Source organism: Tachyglossus aculeatus, chromosome 4 (genome assembly GCF_015852505.1).
Source record: "Tachyglossus aculeatus isolate mTacAcu1 chromosome 4, mTacAcu1.pri, whole genome shotgun sequence".
NCBI lineage: Eukaryota > Metazoa > Chordata > Mammalia > Monotremata > Tachyglossidae > Tachyglossus > Tachyglossus aculeatus.
Genome location: NC_052069.1, coordinates 7829342 through 7844418, shown reverse-complemented (window position 1 = coordinate 7844418; position 15077 = coordinate 7829342). Strand labels below are relative to the sequence as shown.

The 15077-nt window shown below is 45.7% G+C and overlaps 1 protein-coding gene across 4 annotated transcripts in view; it reads left to right on the top strand.

The window, feature by feature from the left end:
• The window catches only part of TBC1D14 (TBC1 domain family member 14), a 139747-nt gene that overhangs the window by 112956 nt on the left and 11714 nt on the right, over nt 1-15077 (top strand). For all 4 annotated transcript variants that reach the window (XM_038745072.1, XM_038745073.1, XM_038745070.1 and 1 more), the window contains 2 exons: nt 2150-2278; nt 6808-6917. In XM_038745072.1, coding sequence (XP_038601000.1) covers nt 2150-2278; nt 6808-6917 — 239 coding nt within the window. The remainder of the gene's footprint in view (nt 1-2149; nt 2279-6807; nt 6918-15077) is intronic.

Below are 15077 nucleotides of genomic sequence, written 5' to 3'. Positions count from 1 at the left end.
TAATAATAATAACAGTGTTTATTAAGCGCTTACTATGTGCAAATCACTGTTCTAAGCACTGGGGAGGTTACAAGGTGATCAGGTTGTCCCACGGTGCGGGCTCACAGTCTTCATCCCCATTTTACAGATGAGGGAACTGAGGCCCAGAGAATCAATCAATCAATCAATCGTATTTATTGAGTGTGCGGAGCACTGTACTAAGCGCTTGGGAAGTGCAAATCGGCAACATATAGAGACAGTCCCTACCCAACGGTGGGCTCACAGTCTAAAAGGGGAAGTGAAGTGACTTGCCCAAAGTCACACAGTTGGCGGAGGCGGGATTCGAATCCATCACCTCTGACTCCAAAGCCCGTACTCTTTCCACTGAGCCCCGCTGCTTCTCTCCTCCCAGCTCTGCCACTTGTCTGCTGTGTGACCTTGGGCAAGCCACTTCACTTCTCTGTGCTTGTTGCCTCATCTGTAAAATGGGGATTAAGACCTTGAGCCCCACATGGGTCAACCTAAGTACTTTGTATGTATCTCGGCGCTTAGAACAGCGCTTGGCACATTCGTTCATTCATTCAGTCATATTTATTGAGCACGTAGTAAGCACTTAACAAATACTTCTAGACTGTGAGCCCACTGTTGGGTAGGGACCGTCTCTATATGTTGCCAACTTGTACTTCCCAAGCGCTTAGTACAGTGCTGTGCGCACAGTAAGTGCTCAATAAATACGATTGATTGAATGAATGAATAATAATTTTTTTTTTTAAAAAAAGGACATGCTCACTAATTTGGCACAAAAGTATAGTGTGTCTGCTATATATGAGAAGCAGCGTGGCTCAGTGGAAAAAGCACAGGCTTTGGAGTCCAAGATCATGGGTTCGAATCCCGGCTCCGCCAGTTGTCAGCTGTGTGACTTTGGGCAAGTCACTTCACTTCTCTGGGCCTCAGTTCCCTCATCTGTAAAATGGGGATCAAGACTGTGAGCCCCCTGTGGGACAACCTGATCACCTTGTAACCTCCCCGGCGCTTAGAACAGTGCTTTGCACAGAGTAAGCGCTTAATAAATGCTGTCATTATTATTATCATATATTTGAGACTTGCATTTCTAGGGTAATAATAATAATAATGATGGTGTTTGTTAAGCGCTTACTACGTGCAAAGCACTGTTCTGAGCGCTGGAGGGATACAAGGTGATCAGGTTGTCCCACATGGGGCTCACAGTCTTCATCCCCATTTTACAGATGAGGTAACTGAGGCCCAGAGAAGTTAAGTGCCCACTGTTGGGAAGGGACCGTCTCTATATGTTGCCAACTTGTACTTCCCAAGCACTTAGTACAGTGCTCTGCACATAGTAAGTGCTCAGTACATACGATTGAATGAAAGTGGTTTGCCCAAGGTCACACAGCTGACAGGTGGCGGAGCTGGGATTCGAACCCATGACGTCTGACTCCAAAGCCCGGGCTCTTTCCACTGAGCCGCGCTGCTTCAATACCTTCAGTTCAGTCAGTCGTATTGATTGAGCGCTCATCGTGTGCAAAGTACTGTATTAAGCGCATGGGAGAGTACAGCGTGGCTCAGTGGAAAGAGCCCGGGCTTTGGAGTCAGAGGTCGTGGGTTTGAATCCCAGCTCCGCCACATGTCTGCTGTGTGACCTCGGGCAAGTCACTTAACTTCTCGGAGCCTCGGTTCCCTCATCTGTAAAATGGGGATGGTGACTGTGAGCCCCATACGGGACAACCTGATCACCTTGTATCCCCCCAGGGCTTAGAACAGTGCTTTGCACATAGTAAGCACTTAACAAATGCCATTATTATTATTATTATTATAAGTTGGAATATAGTATATTTTTACTAATGTTACTCTATTTTACTTGTACATATCTATTGTATTTATTTTATTTTGTTAGTATTTTTGGTTTTTTTCTCTGTCTCCCCCTTTTAGACTGTGAGCCCACGGTTGGGTAGGGACTGTATATGTTGCCAACTTGTACTTCCCAAGCGCTTAGTACAGTGCTCTGCACACAGTAAGCGCTCAATAAATACGATTGATGATGATGATGATGATGAAAATATGCAGGGTGATTTTGATTGTGTCTCTGTGCCCCTCTCTCTCTCTCTCTCTTTCTCCCTTCCCTCCCTCCCATTTTCCCTTCCTCCCATTATAGGTTCAAGGCATGTCATTCATAGCAGCCGTGCTCATTTTGAACTTGGATTCTGCCGACGCCTTCATCGCATTTTCCAACCTTTTGAATAAACCCTGTCAGATGGCGTTTTTCCGAGTGGATCATGGCCTTGTGAGTGTCGTCAGGTGGTTTGAGCTAATTTACTGGGATTTGCTTGGCTGGAGCACCTGCTGAAATTTCCGTAGAGTCCCCTAAATGCCCAATTTTCCGAAGGAGTAAAAGGAAAATTATTCACCCCCCGCCACCCGCCCCCAGAACTAGCAATAGCAATTTTGGAACACTTACTGTGCGCAGAGCCTTAACTGTTTGGGGGAATAATTCAGTCATTCAATTGAATGTATTAGCAGATCACTCTAATCAATCAATCGTATTTATTGAGCGCTTACTGTGTGCAGAGCACTGTACTAAGCGCTTAGTTGGCAACATATAGAGACAGTCCCTACCCAACAGTGGGCTCACAGTCTAGAAGGGGGAGACAGTGAACAAAACCAAACATACCAACAAAATAAAATCAGTAGAATGGATATGTACAAGTAAAATAAATCAATCAATAAATAGAGTAATAAATATGTACAAACATATATACAGTAAGCACTCGGGAGAATACAACAATAAACACACTGTTTTACTGTTGATTCCCTACACTTTTGCTGCCTAAAGCATGGAATGATTTCCCAAGCAATTACCCTGTGTGCTGTTTGAAATAATAATAATAATAATTGTGGTATTTGTTAAGCGCTTACTACGTGCCACTGTTCTAAGCGCTGGGAGGGGGTATACAAGGTGATGAGATTGTCCCATGTGGGGCTCACAGTCTTAATCCCCATTTTACAGATGAGGGAACTGAGGCTCAGGGAAGTGAAGTGACTTGTCCAAGGTCACACAGCAGACATGTGGCGGAGCCGGGAGTTTGATAGCCCAAGATGTCCGTGTCTTCCTGCTTTTTGTTCCCCGCCTTCCTGAAAATTACCGCAAATGGGGATAGAATTGTGTAAGACTCCATTCCCTCCTCATGGAGAGCTTTTTACCTTGGACCAGAAAGAGAGGTAGGAGCCTCTGTCAAAGCCCACTTTTAGACTGTGAGCCCACTTTTTAGACTGTGAGCCCACTGTTGGGTAGGGACTGTCTCTATATGTTGCCAATTTGTACTTCCCAAGCGCTTAGTACAGTGCTCTGCACATAGTATGTGCTCAATAAATACGATTGATGATGATAAGAGATGTGAAGAGCCCTGGAAGCTGAAAAGAGCTCTGTTCAGAAAGCATCATCTACCACTCACTACTATTTATTGAGCACCAACTGTATGCAGGGCACTGTATTAAATGGCTGGGAGAGGGCAATGAAATAGAGTCGGTGGATATGATGCCTGCCCTCAAGGAGGCTACGGTGTAAGCAGTGCTCTACACACAGTAAGTGCTCAATAAATGTGATTGATTGATTGATTGATTAAGCAGCTGAGGAGCAGTGTTGCCTAGTGGGAAGACCACCGGTTTGGGAGTCGGAGGACCTCTGCCGCTTTCCTACCGGATGACCTTGGACAAGTCACTTCACTTCTCTGTGTGCCTCACTTATGAGCCTGTTGTTGGGTAGGGACCGTCTCTATATGTCGCCAACTTGTACTTCCCAAGTGCTTAGTACAGTGCTCTGCACACAGCGCTCAATAAATATGATTGAATGAATGAATAATAATAATAATAATGATGGTATTTCTTAAGCGCTTACTATGTGCAAAGCACTGTTCTAAGCGCTGGGGGGATACAAGGCGATCAGGTTGTCCCATGCTGGGCTCACAGTCTTCATCCCCATTTTACAGATGAGGTAACTGAGGCCCAGAGAAGTGAAGTGACTTGCCCAAAGTCACACAGCTGACAAGAGACGGAGCCGGGATTTGAACCCATGGCCTCTGACTCCAAAGCCCGGGCTCTTTCCACTGAGCCATGCTGCTTCTCTGAATGGCATCTGCAAAATGGGGATAAGCTACCTGTTCTCCCTCCCCTTTAGATTGTGTGGCCCGCGTGGGACAGAAACTTTGCATGCCCTGTTTCTCTCGCATCATCAATCGTATTTATTGAGCACTTACTGTGGTAAGCGCTTAGTACAGTGCTCTGCACACAGTAAGCACTCAATAAATACGATTGATTGACTGATAGAAGGGGGAGACAGACAACAAAACAAAGCATATTAACAAAATAAAATAAATAGAATAAATACGTACAAATAAAATAGAGTAATAAACACGCACAAACATATATACATATGTACAGGTGCTGTGGGGAGGGGAACGAGGTAAGGCGGGGGGGATGGGGATGGGGAGGAGGGGGAGAGGAAGTGCTTAAGAAATACCACAATACTTATAATAATAATAATAATAATAATAATGGCATTTGTTAAGCGCTTACTATGTGCAAAGCACTGTTCTAAGCCCTGGGGGGGATACAGTGTGATCAAGTTGTCCCACGTGGGGCTCACAGTCTTAATCCCCATTTTTACAGATGAGGTAACTGAGGCTCAGAGAAGTTAAGTGACTTGCCCAAGGTCACACAGCAGGCTTATGGCGGAGCTGGGATTCGAACCCACGACCTCTGACTCCAAAGCCCGGGCTCTTTCCGCTCTCTCTCTGCCAACGGTTTCTGCCAGGCCTGGTTGTGGCCGCCACAACCGCTCAACGGCTGCTCCTGGGCTGGACCCGACTTGCGGGGGCCGGGGGCCGGGGCGAGGGCAGCGGCCCAATCAATCAATCAATCGTTTTGAACACTTACTGTGTGCAGAGCACTGTACTAAGCGCTTGGGAAGTCCAAGCTGGCAACATCTAGAGACGGTCCCTACCCAACAGCGGGCTCACAGTCTAGAAGGCGGAGACAGAGAACGGAACAAAGCATATTAACAAAATAAAATAAAAAGAATAGATATGTACAAGTAAAATAAATAAATAGAGTAATAAACCCATACAAGCATATATCCATATATACAGGTGCTGTGGGGAAGGGAAGGAGGTAAGGCGGGGGGGATGGAGAGGGGGACGAGGGGCCCAGGCCTCCCGCAGACGCCTTGACGTCCCAGCCGTCATCCACGAGGGCCTCCTCGCATCCTAGCGTTGCTCTTGTTCGAGTGCTTTTAGACTGCAAGCTCACTGCGGGCAGGGAATGTGTCTGTTGTTCTGTCGTACTCTCCCAAGCGCGTAGTACAGTGCTTTGCGCTCAGTAAACAGGAATGAATGAACGAATGAATATTCAAAAAAACTGGGAGACTCTTAGCCACCCTTCTGCAGTGGGGGAGCAAAAAAATCCTCGCCGAAATCCGAGTGGGAGTGACCCACTGGCACCCTCCCACCAACTAGAAAGGAGAAAGAAACCAGAGGCTGGTATTCCAGTATTTTATTATTATATATTATTTTATTATTTTAAATTTATTATTTATTATTTTATAATATAAATATTATATTATTTGTTATTATAGATTTTATTGTATATTTTATTTTAAGTTATTTAACACTTAAAAATAGTTAAGTGTTTAGAGAAGCAGCGTGGCTTATTGGAAAGAGCACGGGCTTGGGAGTCAGGTCTTGCGTTCTGATCCCGACTCTGCTATGTGTCAGCTGTGTGACTTTGGGCAAGTCACTGAACTTCTCTGTGCTTCAGTTACCTCATCTGTAAAATGGGGGTTAGGACTGTGAGCCCCACATGGGACAACCTGATCACCTTATATCTATCACAGTGCTTGGCACAGAGTAAGCGCTTAACAAATACCATTATTATTATTATTATTAGGTACCGGCGTCGATAGTCGTCTTTCAATCAGTCGTATTTACTGAGTGCTTACTGTGTGCAGAGCGCTGTATTTATTCAGCACTTACTGTGTGCAGAGCACTGTACTAAACGCTTGGGAGCAATACACAGATGCATTATGTGCAACAGTTTACGTGTCAGACGCAATCCCTGTCCCACATGGAGCTCGCAGTCTTAATCCCCGTTTTACAGATGAGGGAACTGAGGCCCAGAGAGGTGAAGCGACTTGCCCAACATCACACAGCGAGCAGAACCGGGATTAGAATGCGGGTTTTCTGACTTCCAAGGCCGGGCTCTTTCCAGTAGAGGCACATTTGATTGACTTAATCATGTCTCCCCCATTCTAGACTGTGAGCCCACTGTTGGGTAGGGACTGTCTTTATGTGTTGCCAACTTGTACTTCCCAAGTGCTTAGTACAGTGCTCTGCACACAGTAAGCGCTCAATAAATACGATTGATTGATTGATTGATTGATCCTTTTCGGGGGGTGCGTGTCCGGTGACCATCTTGGCTTCTTAGAGTCTCCATCTCACTCAAACCTTCCAGTTAAACCTGCTTTAGATGTGCTGCGGTCATTTCGAAGGGCAGTAGTGCCCTCGGAAAAATCAGATCTGCTCTTCTTTCTGCCGTTCTCGCCTTTCAGGATGCTCAGCACGCATCACCTCTTGAAGGGGAGATGCTGGAGGAAGGAAATCTTTCTAAATTAAAGCTGAGAAAGCACAGAGAGAATCGTGTGTAACAGTTAAATCTATACGCCCCATTGCAAGGGCCTGGAAACTACCGTGCCTTTTTCAGGTTGGGGGTTAAAATGTGACACTATTTTAACTGGCCTCTGTAATTTCTCATTTTCCACAGATGTTGACTTACTTTGCGGCATTTGAGGTATTCTTCGAAGAAAATCTGCCGAGGTTATTTGCCCATTTCAAGAAAAATAACCTGACTCCAGATATCTACCTAATTGATTGGTAAGAGCTTTCTTAACTTCTTTTTCCCCTCTCCCTCAACCCCTTTTTTAAAAAATGGTATTTAAGCGCTTCCTCTGTGCCAAGCGCTGTTCTAATCCCCGGGGTAGGTCGTCGCGTTGGACACAGACCGTGTTCCCCACGGTGCACGCAATCCAGGAGGGGGTTGGATTTACTGCCCATCTTACAGCTGACGAAACTGAGGCGCAGAAGTGAAGCGACTTGCCCAAGATCACACAGCAGACAGGTGGCTAAACCGGGATTAGAACCCAGATCCTCTGACTCCCAGGACCGTGGTCTCTCCACTAAGCCACGCTGCTTCTCTAATACTTGTTCTTCCCTCCAGAGTAACAGCATGAGCACTCACCGTAAGACGTCGGCAGTCATAGAAGTCGATAGGCATTTTATGAATCCACTAAAACACTCCCTCCCTTGAGTTCAATCTCCAGTCTGGGTAATGCTCATGTTGGAAATTGGAGGAAATCCAACAGAAGTTTGTTTTTTTGTTTTGTTTTTTTTTTTAATGGCATTTATTAAGTGCTTACTCCATGCAAAGCACTGTTCTAAGCATTTGTTTCATTTTTTTCCCTGTCCTAGTCTCCCCAAAAGACTCCAGACTCAAACTGAAATTGAACCTGAGTCCCTAATCCCCAAATCTCACAATAATAATAATAATAGTAAGCGCTTAACAAATGCCATTATTATAACAATAATAATGTTGTTATATAATATAATGACTCTAATATATATAATTAATATATATTAAAATAATCAATATAATTGTGTAATATAATTATATAATATAATGGCTCTATTGTTATTATTATAACAATAATAATGGCGGTTGTTAAGCGCTTACTATGTGCCAAGCACTGTTCTAAGCTCTGGGGTAGATACAAGGTTGTCAGGTTGCTCACAGTCTTAATCCCCATTTTACAGGTGAGGGAACTGAGGTTCAGAGAAATTAAGTGACTTGCTCAAAGAGGGAACTGAGGCCCAGAGAAGTTAAGTGACTTGCCCAGAGTCACACAGCTGACAAGTGGCAGAGCTGGGATTAGAACCCATGATTTTAAAAGGTGGTAAAATGGGTAAACAGCCAACCTAATTATATCTTGTCCTTTCCTGGGAAATCTGCTGGGTTTTTTTTCTTTTTTCTTTACCAAATCATGCTTTATTATACAAGCACACAGAGACATTTTGGGAATCCGCTTGTATCTTGCTTTCTCTATTGGTAAAACACCAAATCTAAAATACAGCCAACATAGAAGGTATGTGTAAGTTCTTGCAATTCGAGATACCTCTCATGCCAAGTGCTAAAGGACACAGATCACTAAATTCTCTTCGGTGGTTCAGTGAGTCTCGGAATCTAGGATTCCGTACGCCTGCCTTATTATTATAATGGTATTTGTTAATGTGCTTACTATGTGCAAAGCACTGTTCTAAGCGCTGGGGTTACAAGGTGATCAGACTGTCCCACGGGGGGCTCACAGTCTTAATCCCCGTTTTACAGATGTGGGAACTGAGGCCCAGAGAAGTTAAGTGACGTGCCCAAAGTCACACAGCTGACAATTGGCAGAGTCGGGATTTGAACCCATGACCTCTGACTCCAAAGCTCATGCTCTTTCCACTAAGCCATGCTGCTTCTGTATTGGAATTGTACTTTCCAAACAATTGGTACAGTGCACTGCACACAGTAAGCGCTCAGTAAATACAATTGAATGAATGAATGAATGAATGAAGTGCTACGTGCCAGGTACTGTACTAAGCGCTGGGGTGGACACGACCACATTGGGTTGGACACAGCCCCTGTCTCATGTGGGGTTATATCTACCCCAGCGCTTAGAACAATGCTTGGCACATAGTGCTTAACAAATACCATAATTATTATCATTATTATTAAGCCCCTGTTTCTGTCGGATTCTTTCGATACTTCCCAAATACCACGCTTGATAATAATAATGATGATGGCATTTATTACGCGCCTACTATGTGCAAAGCACCGTTCTAAGCGCTGGAGCGGTTACAAGGTGATCAGGCCGTCCCACGGGGGGCTAGCAGTCTCAATCCCCATTTTCCAGATGAGGGAACTGAGGCCCAGCGCTTACTATGTGCAAAGCACTGTTCTAAGCGCTGGGGGGGGATACAAGGTGATCAGGTTAGAGAAGCAGCGTGGCTCAGTGGAAAGAGCCCAGGCTTTGGAGTCAGAGGTCATGGGTTCGCATCCCGGCTCCACCAATTGTCAGCTGTGTGACTTTGGGCAAGTCACTTCACTTCTCTGGGCCTCAGTGACCTCATCTGTAAAATGGGGATGAAGACTGTGAGCCCCCCGTGGGCCAACCTAATCACCTTGTAACCTGCCCAGCGCTTAGAAGAGTGCTTTGCACATAGTAAGCGCTTAATAAATGCCATTATTATTATTACTATTATTATTAGGTTGTCCCACATGGGGCTTACAGTCTTTATCCCCATTTTACAGATGAGCTTTCCAGAGCTCCTAGCTTTGAAGCTCTGCTCAGCTCAGCACGGCTCCGCTGGGCGAGAGGTGTGAGGAGAAAGAGTTGGCAGCACGTGGCTCACACAACGGCTAAAGGGCAAGGCCAGATGAGGAAACCGAAAGCCAGGACGCCAGAGGACTGTTGAGTGGCTAGAGCCGGGCTTGGAAGTCAGGAGGTCGTGGGTTCAAATCCCGGCTCTGCCACCTGCCTGCTGTGTGACCTTGGACAAGTCACTTAGATTCTCTGTGCCTCAGTTACCTCATCTGTAGGATGGGCATTGAGACTGCGGGCCCCAGGTGGGACAGGGACTGTGCCTAACCCAATTTGCTTGTAGTAATAATTAATTTTGGTATTTGTTAAGTGCTTACTATGTGTCAAGCACTGTTCTAAGCGCTGGGGTGGATACAAGTTACCTTGTATCCACCCCAGTGCTTAGTACAGTGCCTGGCAGTGCTTTGCATATAACCGTGAACCGTGAGCTTTTAGACTATGAGCCCACTGTTGGGTAGGGACTGTCTCTATATGTTGCCAACTTGTACTTCCCAAGCGCTTAGTCCAGTGCTCTGCACACAGTAAGCGCTCAATAAATACGATTGATTGATTGAACCGTGAGCCCACTGTTGGGTAGGGACCGTCTCTATATGTTGCCAACTTGTACTTCCCAAGCACTTAGTCCAGTGCTCTGCACACAGTAAGTGCTCAATAAATATGATTGATTGATTGAACCGTGAGCCCACTGTTGCGTAGGGACCGTCACTATATGTTGCCAACTTGTACTTCCCAAGCGCTTAATCCAGTGCTTTGCACACAGTAAGCGCTCAATATATATGATTGAATGAAAGGCACACAGTAAGCTCTTAACAAATGCCACAATTATTATTATTATTGATTTTTAGAAATCTTTCCATAGCACATTATCATGCCTGGGTCCAAATCCTGTATCCCTGGTGACTGTAAACTGCTTGTGGGCAGGAATTTTGTCTACCACCTCTGCTGTGTTGTACTCTCCCATGTGCTTAGTACAGTGCAATGCACTCAGTAAGCGCTCCATGAATGCCCATCGGTTGTTTCCTCAAAATGACCTCTACAGTGATGCTCAGAGCAATCCTTCAGTCATTCATACAATTCATTCAGTCATCATCATCATCATTCATATTTATTGAGCGCTTACTATGTGCAGAGCACTGTACTAAGCGCTTGGGAAGTACAAATTGGCAACATAGTCATTGATTGAGCACTTACTGTGTGCAGAGCACTGCACTAAGTGCTTGGAAGAGTACAATACAACAATAAACAGACACATTTCCTGCCCACGACGAGCTTCCAGTCTAGAGGGAATGCGAATCCGAGGAATACAGCCATGAGAAGTGAAAGTAAAATGGCATTTCGTGATCATAGCCCTGTCCAGCTCCGTTCCCTCTGTATGACAAATGCCTGGCTTCGAATTCCGAAGCAGGTCTGGGAGACGCTCAATCGGTGCTGTTTGTGGAGTGCTTACTGTGTGGAGAGCACTGTACTAAGCGCTCGGGAGAGTACAACAGGATTAGCAGACACGTTCCTGCTCGGTGGGTCATTTCCGGGAGTACAAGATGGAAACGAACTCTTCTGCGTTTCAGTGTGTCTCATTCATTCATTCAGTCGTATTTATTGAGCGCTTAATGTGTGCAGAGCACTGTACTAAGCACTTGGGAAGTACAGGCTGGCAGCATATAGAGATGGTCCCTACCCAACAATGGGCTCACAGGCTCCAGAGGTGGAATGAGAAGTCGCCACTCTAGAAAGCTTTGCTAAATATTGGGGATCTGGTTCTTAATCACTTGTTCCCCCGTTAGCCTGATATTATACCACTTTGCATTCTGAAGTAAAGCCTTTCTTGGGTTTCAGAGTCTGCATATGGAAGGGTAAACGGGACTCTCTACTGATCCTTACTGGACAAAAATGGTGCGATTATTATTTCATTCATTCATTCAAGCGTATTTATTGAGCACTCACTGTCTGCAGAACAGTGTACTAAGCGCTTGGGAAGTACAAATCGGCAGCATATAGAAACGGTCCCTACAAAACACCATCTAGAAGGGGGAGACAGACAACAAAACATAACAAGTAGACAGGTGTCAATACCAACAGGATAAATAGAATTATAGCTAAATCAATCAATCAGTCGTATTTATTGAGCGCTTACTGTGTGCAGAGCACTGTACTAAGCACTTGGGATGTACAGGTTGGCAACATATAGAGACAGTCCCTACCCAACAGTGGGCTCACAGTCTAGAAGGGGGAGACAGAGAACCAAACCAAACATATTAACAAATTAAAGTAAATAGAATAGATATGTACAAGTAAAATAAATAGAGTAATAAATATGTACAAACATATACACATCATTAATAAAACAGAGTAATAAATATGTACCAATATACACAAGTGCTGTGGGGAGAGGAGAAAGAGGGGGCTCAGTGGGAAGACTGTGAGCCCACTATTGGGTAGGGACCATCTCTATATGTTGCCAACTTGTACTTCCCAAGCGCTTAGTACAGTGCTGTGCACACAGTAAATGCTCAATAAATACGATTGAATGAATGAATGTGAGGAGGGAGGGCATTCCAGGCCAGAGGTAGAATATGGGCCAGGGGTTGACGGCGGGACAGGCGAGAACGAGGTACAGTGAAGAGGTGAGCGGCAGCAGAGGAGTGGAGGGCGCGGGCTGGGCTGGAGAAGGGGAGAAGGGAGGTGAGGTAGGAGGGGGCGAGGGGATGGACAGCCCTGAAGCCGAGAGTGAGGAGTTTTTGCTTGATTCGAAGGTTGACAGGCAGCTACTGGAGATTTTTGAGAAGGTGAGTGACATGCCCAGATAGAATGATAATCCGGGCAGCAGAGTGAAGTATAGACTGAAGCTGGGAGAGACAGGAGGATGAGAGATCAGAAAGGAGGCTGATGCAGTCATCCAGTCGGGAGAGGATGAGGGATTGAACCAGCAAGGTAGCGTTTGGATGGACAGGAAAGGACGGATCTTGGTGATGTCGTGGAGGTGAGACCGGCGGGTTTTGGTGACGGACTGGATGTGAGGGGTGAACGAGAGAGCTGAGTCGAGGGTGACACCAAGGTTGCGGGCTTAGGAGATGGGAAGGATGGTAGTGCCGTCCACAGTGATGGGAAAGTCAGGGAGAGGGCAAGGTTTGGGAGGGAAGATAAGGATATCTTTATTTCAAAAAGAACTTCCCAGCAAGGGGTAGCAGAGAGAGAGAGAGACGGAGAGACAGAGAGGCACAAATATAGCAAATCTGAGAAACATCTTAACCAATTTTCATTCATTCATTCAGTTGTATTTATTGAGTGCTTACTGTGTGCAGAGCACCGTACTAAGCTCTTGAAAAGTACAGTTCAGCAACAAAGAGAGACAATCCCTGCCCACAATGAGCTCACAGACTAGAAGGGAGGAGACAGACATTCTCTAGCTGGTAATCAATCAATCAATCAATCGTATTTATTGAGCACTTACTGTGTGCAGAGCACTGTACTAAGCGCTTGGGAAGTACAAGTTGGCAACATATAGAGACAGTCCCTACCCAACAGTGGGCTCACAGTCTAAAAGGAGAAGACAGAGAACAAAACCAAACATACTAACAAAATAAAATAAACAGATTAGATATGTACAAATAAAATAAATAAATAGAGTAATAAATGCTCTACAGAAGCCTGCCTGTATTTGCTAATGACCGTTGGCCACTCTCTCCCATAATAACAATAATTATTATGGCATTTGTTAAATGCTGACTATGTGCCGAGCACTGTTTTAAGCACTGGAGAGGATACAAGGTCATCAGGTTGTCCCACGTGGGGCTCACAGTCTCAGTCCCCATTTTCCAGGTGAGGTAACTGAGGCCCAGAGAAGTTAAGCGGCTTGCCCAAGGTCCCACAGCAGACAAGTGGCGGAGCCAGGATTAGAATCCACGACCTCTGACTGCCCAGCCCGGGCTCTGCTTCCCGTGAGGTCTGCCCCAACACCTTCGTATCCCGGCCAGCGCACACTATCCTTGGAGAAGCAGAGTGGAAAGAGGGAGTCGGAGGACCCTGCCTTCCAAACCCAGCTCGGCCACTTGTCCGCTGGGTGACCTTGCGCAAGTCACTTCACTTCTCTGTGCCTCGGTTCCCTCGTCTGCAAAATGGGAATTCAGTACCTTTTCTCAATCAATCAATCAATCATATTTATTGAGCGCTTACTGTGTGCAGAGCACTGTACCAAGCGCTTGGGAAGGACAAGTTGGCAACATATAGAGACAGTCCCTACCCAACAGTGGGCTCACAGTCTAAAAAGAGCCCGGGCTTGGGAGCCAGAGGATGTGGGTTCTAATCCCAGCTCCGCCACTTGTCAGCTGGGTGACTTTGGGCAAGCCGCTTAACCTCTCTGGGCCTCAGTTACCTCATCTGGAAAATAGGGATTAAGACTGTGAGGGACAACCTGATCACCTTGTATCCCCCGCAGCGCTTAGAACAGTGCTTAACAAATGTCATAATAATAATAATAATAATACTTTAGACTGTGAGCCTCCTGTGGGACTTGATTATCTTGGTACAGTGCCAAGCGCTTAGTACAGTGCTCTGCACATAGTAAGCGCTCAATAAATACGATTGATGATGATTATCTGTTATCTTGGTCTTCTAGACTGTGAGCCCGCTGTTGGGTAGGGACCGTTTCTCTATGTTGCCAACTTGTACTTCCCAAGCGCTTAGTACAGTGCTCTGCACACAGTAAGCGCTCAGTAAATACGATTGGATGAATCTTGGTCAGTCGGTGGCACATAAGTTCTTAATGAGTTTTACTGTTGTTATCGTTATTATTGTATTATAATTATGTTGCTGATTTGTACTTCCCAAGCGCGTAGTACATACAGTGAAGCAGCGTGGCTCAGTGGAAAAGAGCCCGGGCTTTGGAGTCACAGGTCGTGGGTTCAAATCCTGGCTCCACCACTTGTCAGCTGTGTGACTCTGGGCAAGTCACTTCACTTCTCTGTGCCTCAGTTCCCTCATCTGTAAAATGGGGATTAAGACTGTGAGCCCCCCTTGGGACAACCTGATCACCTTGTAACCTCCCCAGCGCTTAGAACAGTGCTTTGCACATAGTAAGCGCTTAATAAATGCTATCATTATTATACAGTGCTCTGCACACGGTAAGTGCTCAATAAATATGATTGAATGAATGAGTGAATAATTGTTACTATTATTATTGTTGGTGGTGTTGTCGTTGTTGTAAAGCAGTGTGGCCTAGAGGAAAGAGCCTGGGCTTGGGAGTCAGAGGCTCTGGGTTCTAATCCTGGCTCTGCCCTTTTATCTGCTGTGTGATTTTGAGCAAGCATCTGAACTCCCGTGCCTCTATTTCCCCATCTGTAGAGTGGGTATTAAATCATACTCCCTCCCACCTAAGCTGAGAGCCCCGTGTGGGTTCGGAATTGGCTTCAACCCGATTACCTTGTACCTGCCCCAGTGCTTGGCACCACTAAGCGCTTAACAAATACCATTATCGTCGTTACGGTTATGATTGACAGCGCCGTCACCGGAGCAGCAGCGTGGCTCAGTGGAAAGAGCACGGGCTTGGGAGTCAGAGGTCGTGGGTTCAAATCCTGCCTCCACCAATTGTCAGCTGTGTGACTTTGGGAAAGTCACTTAATTT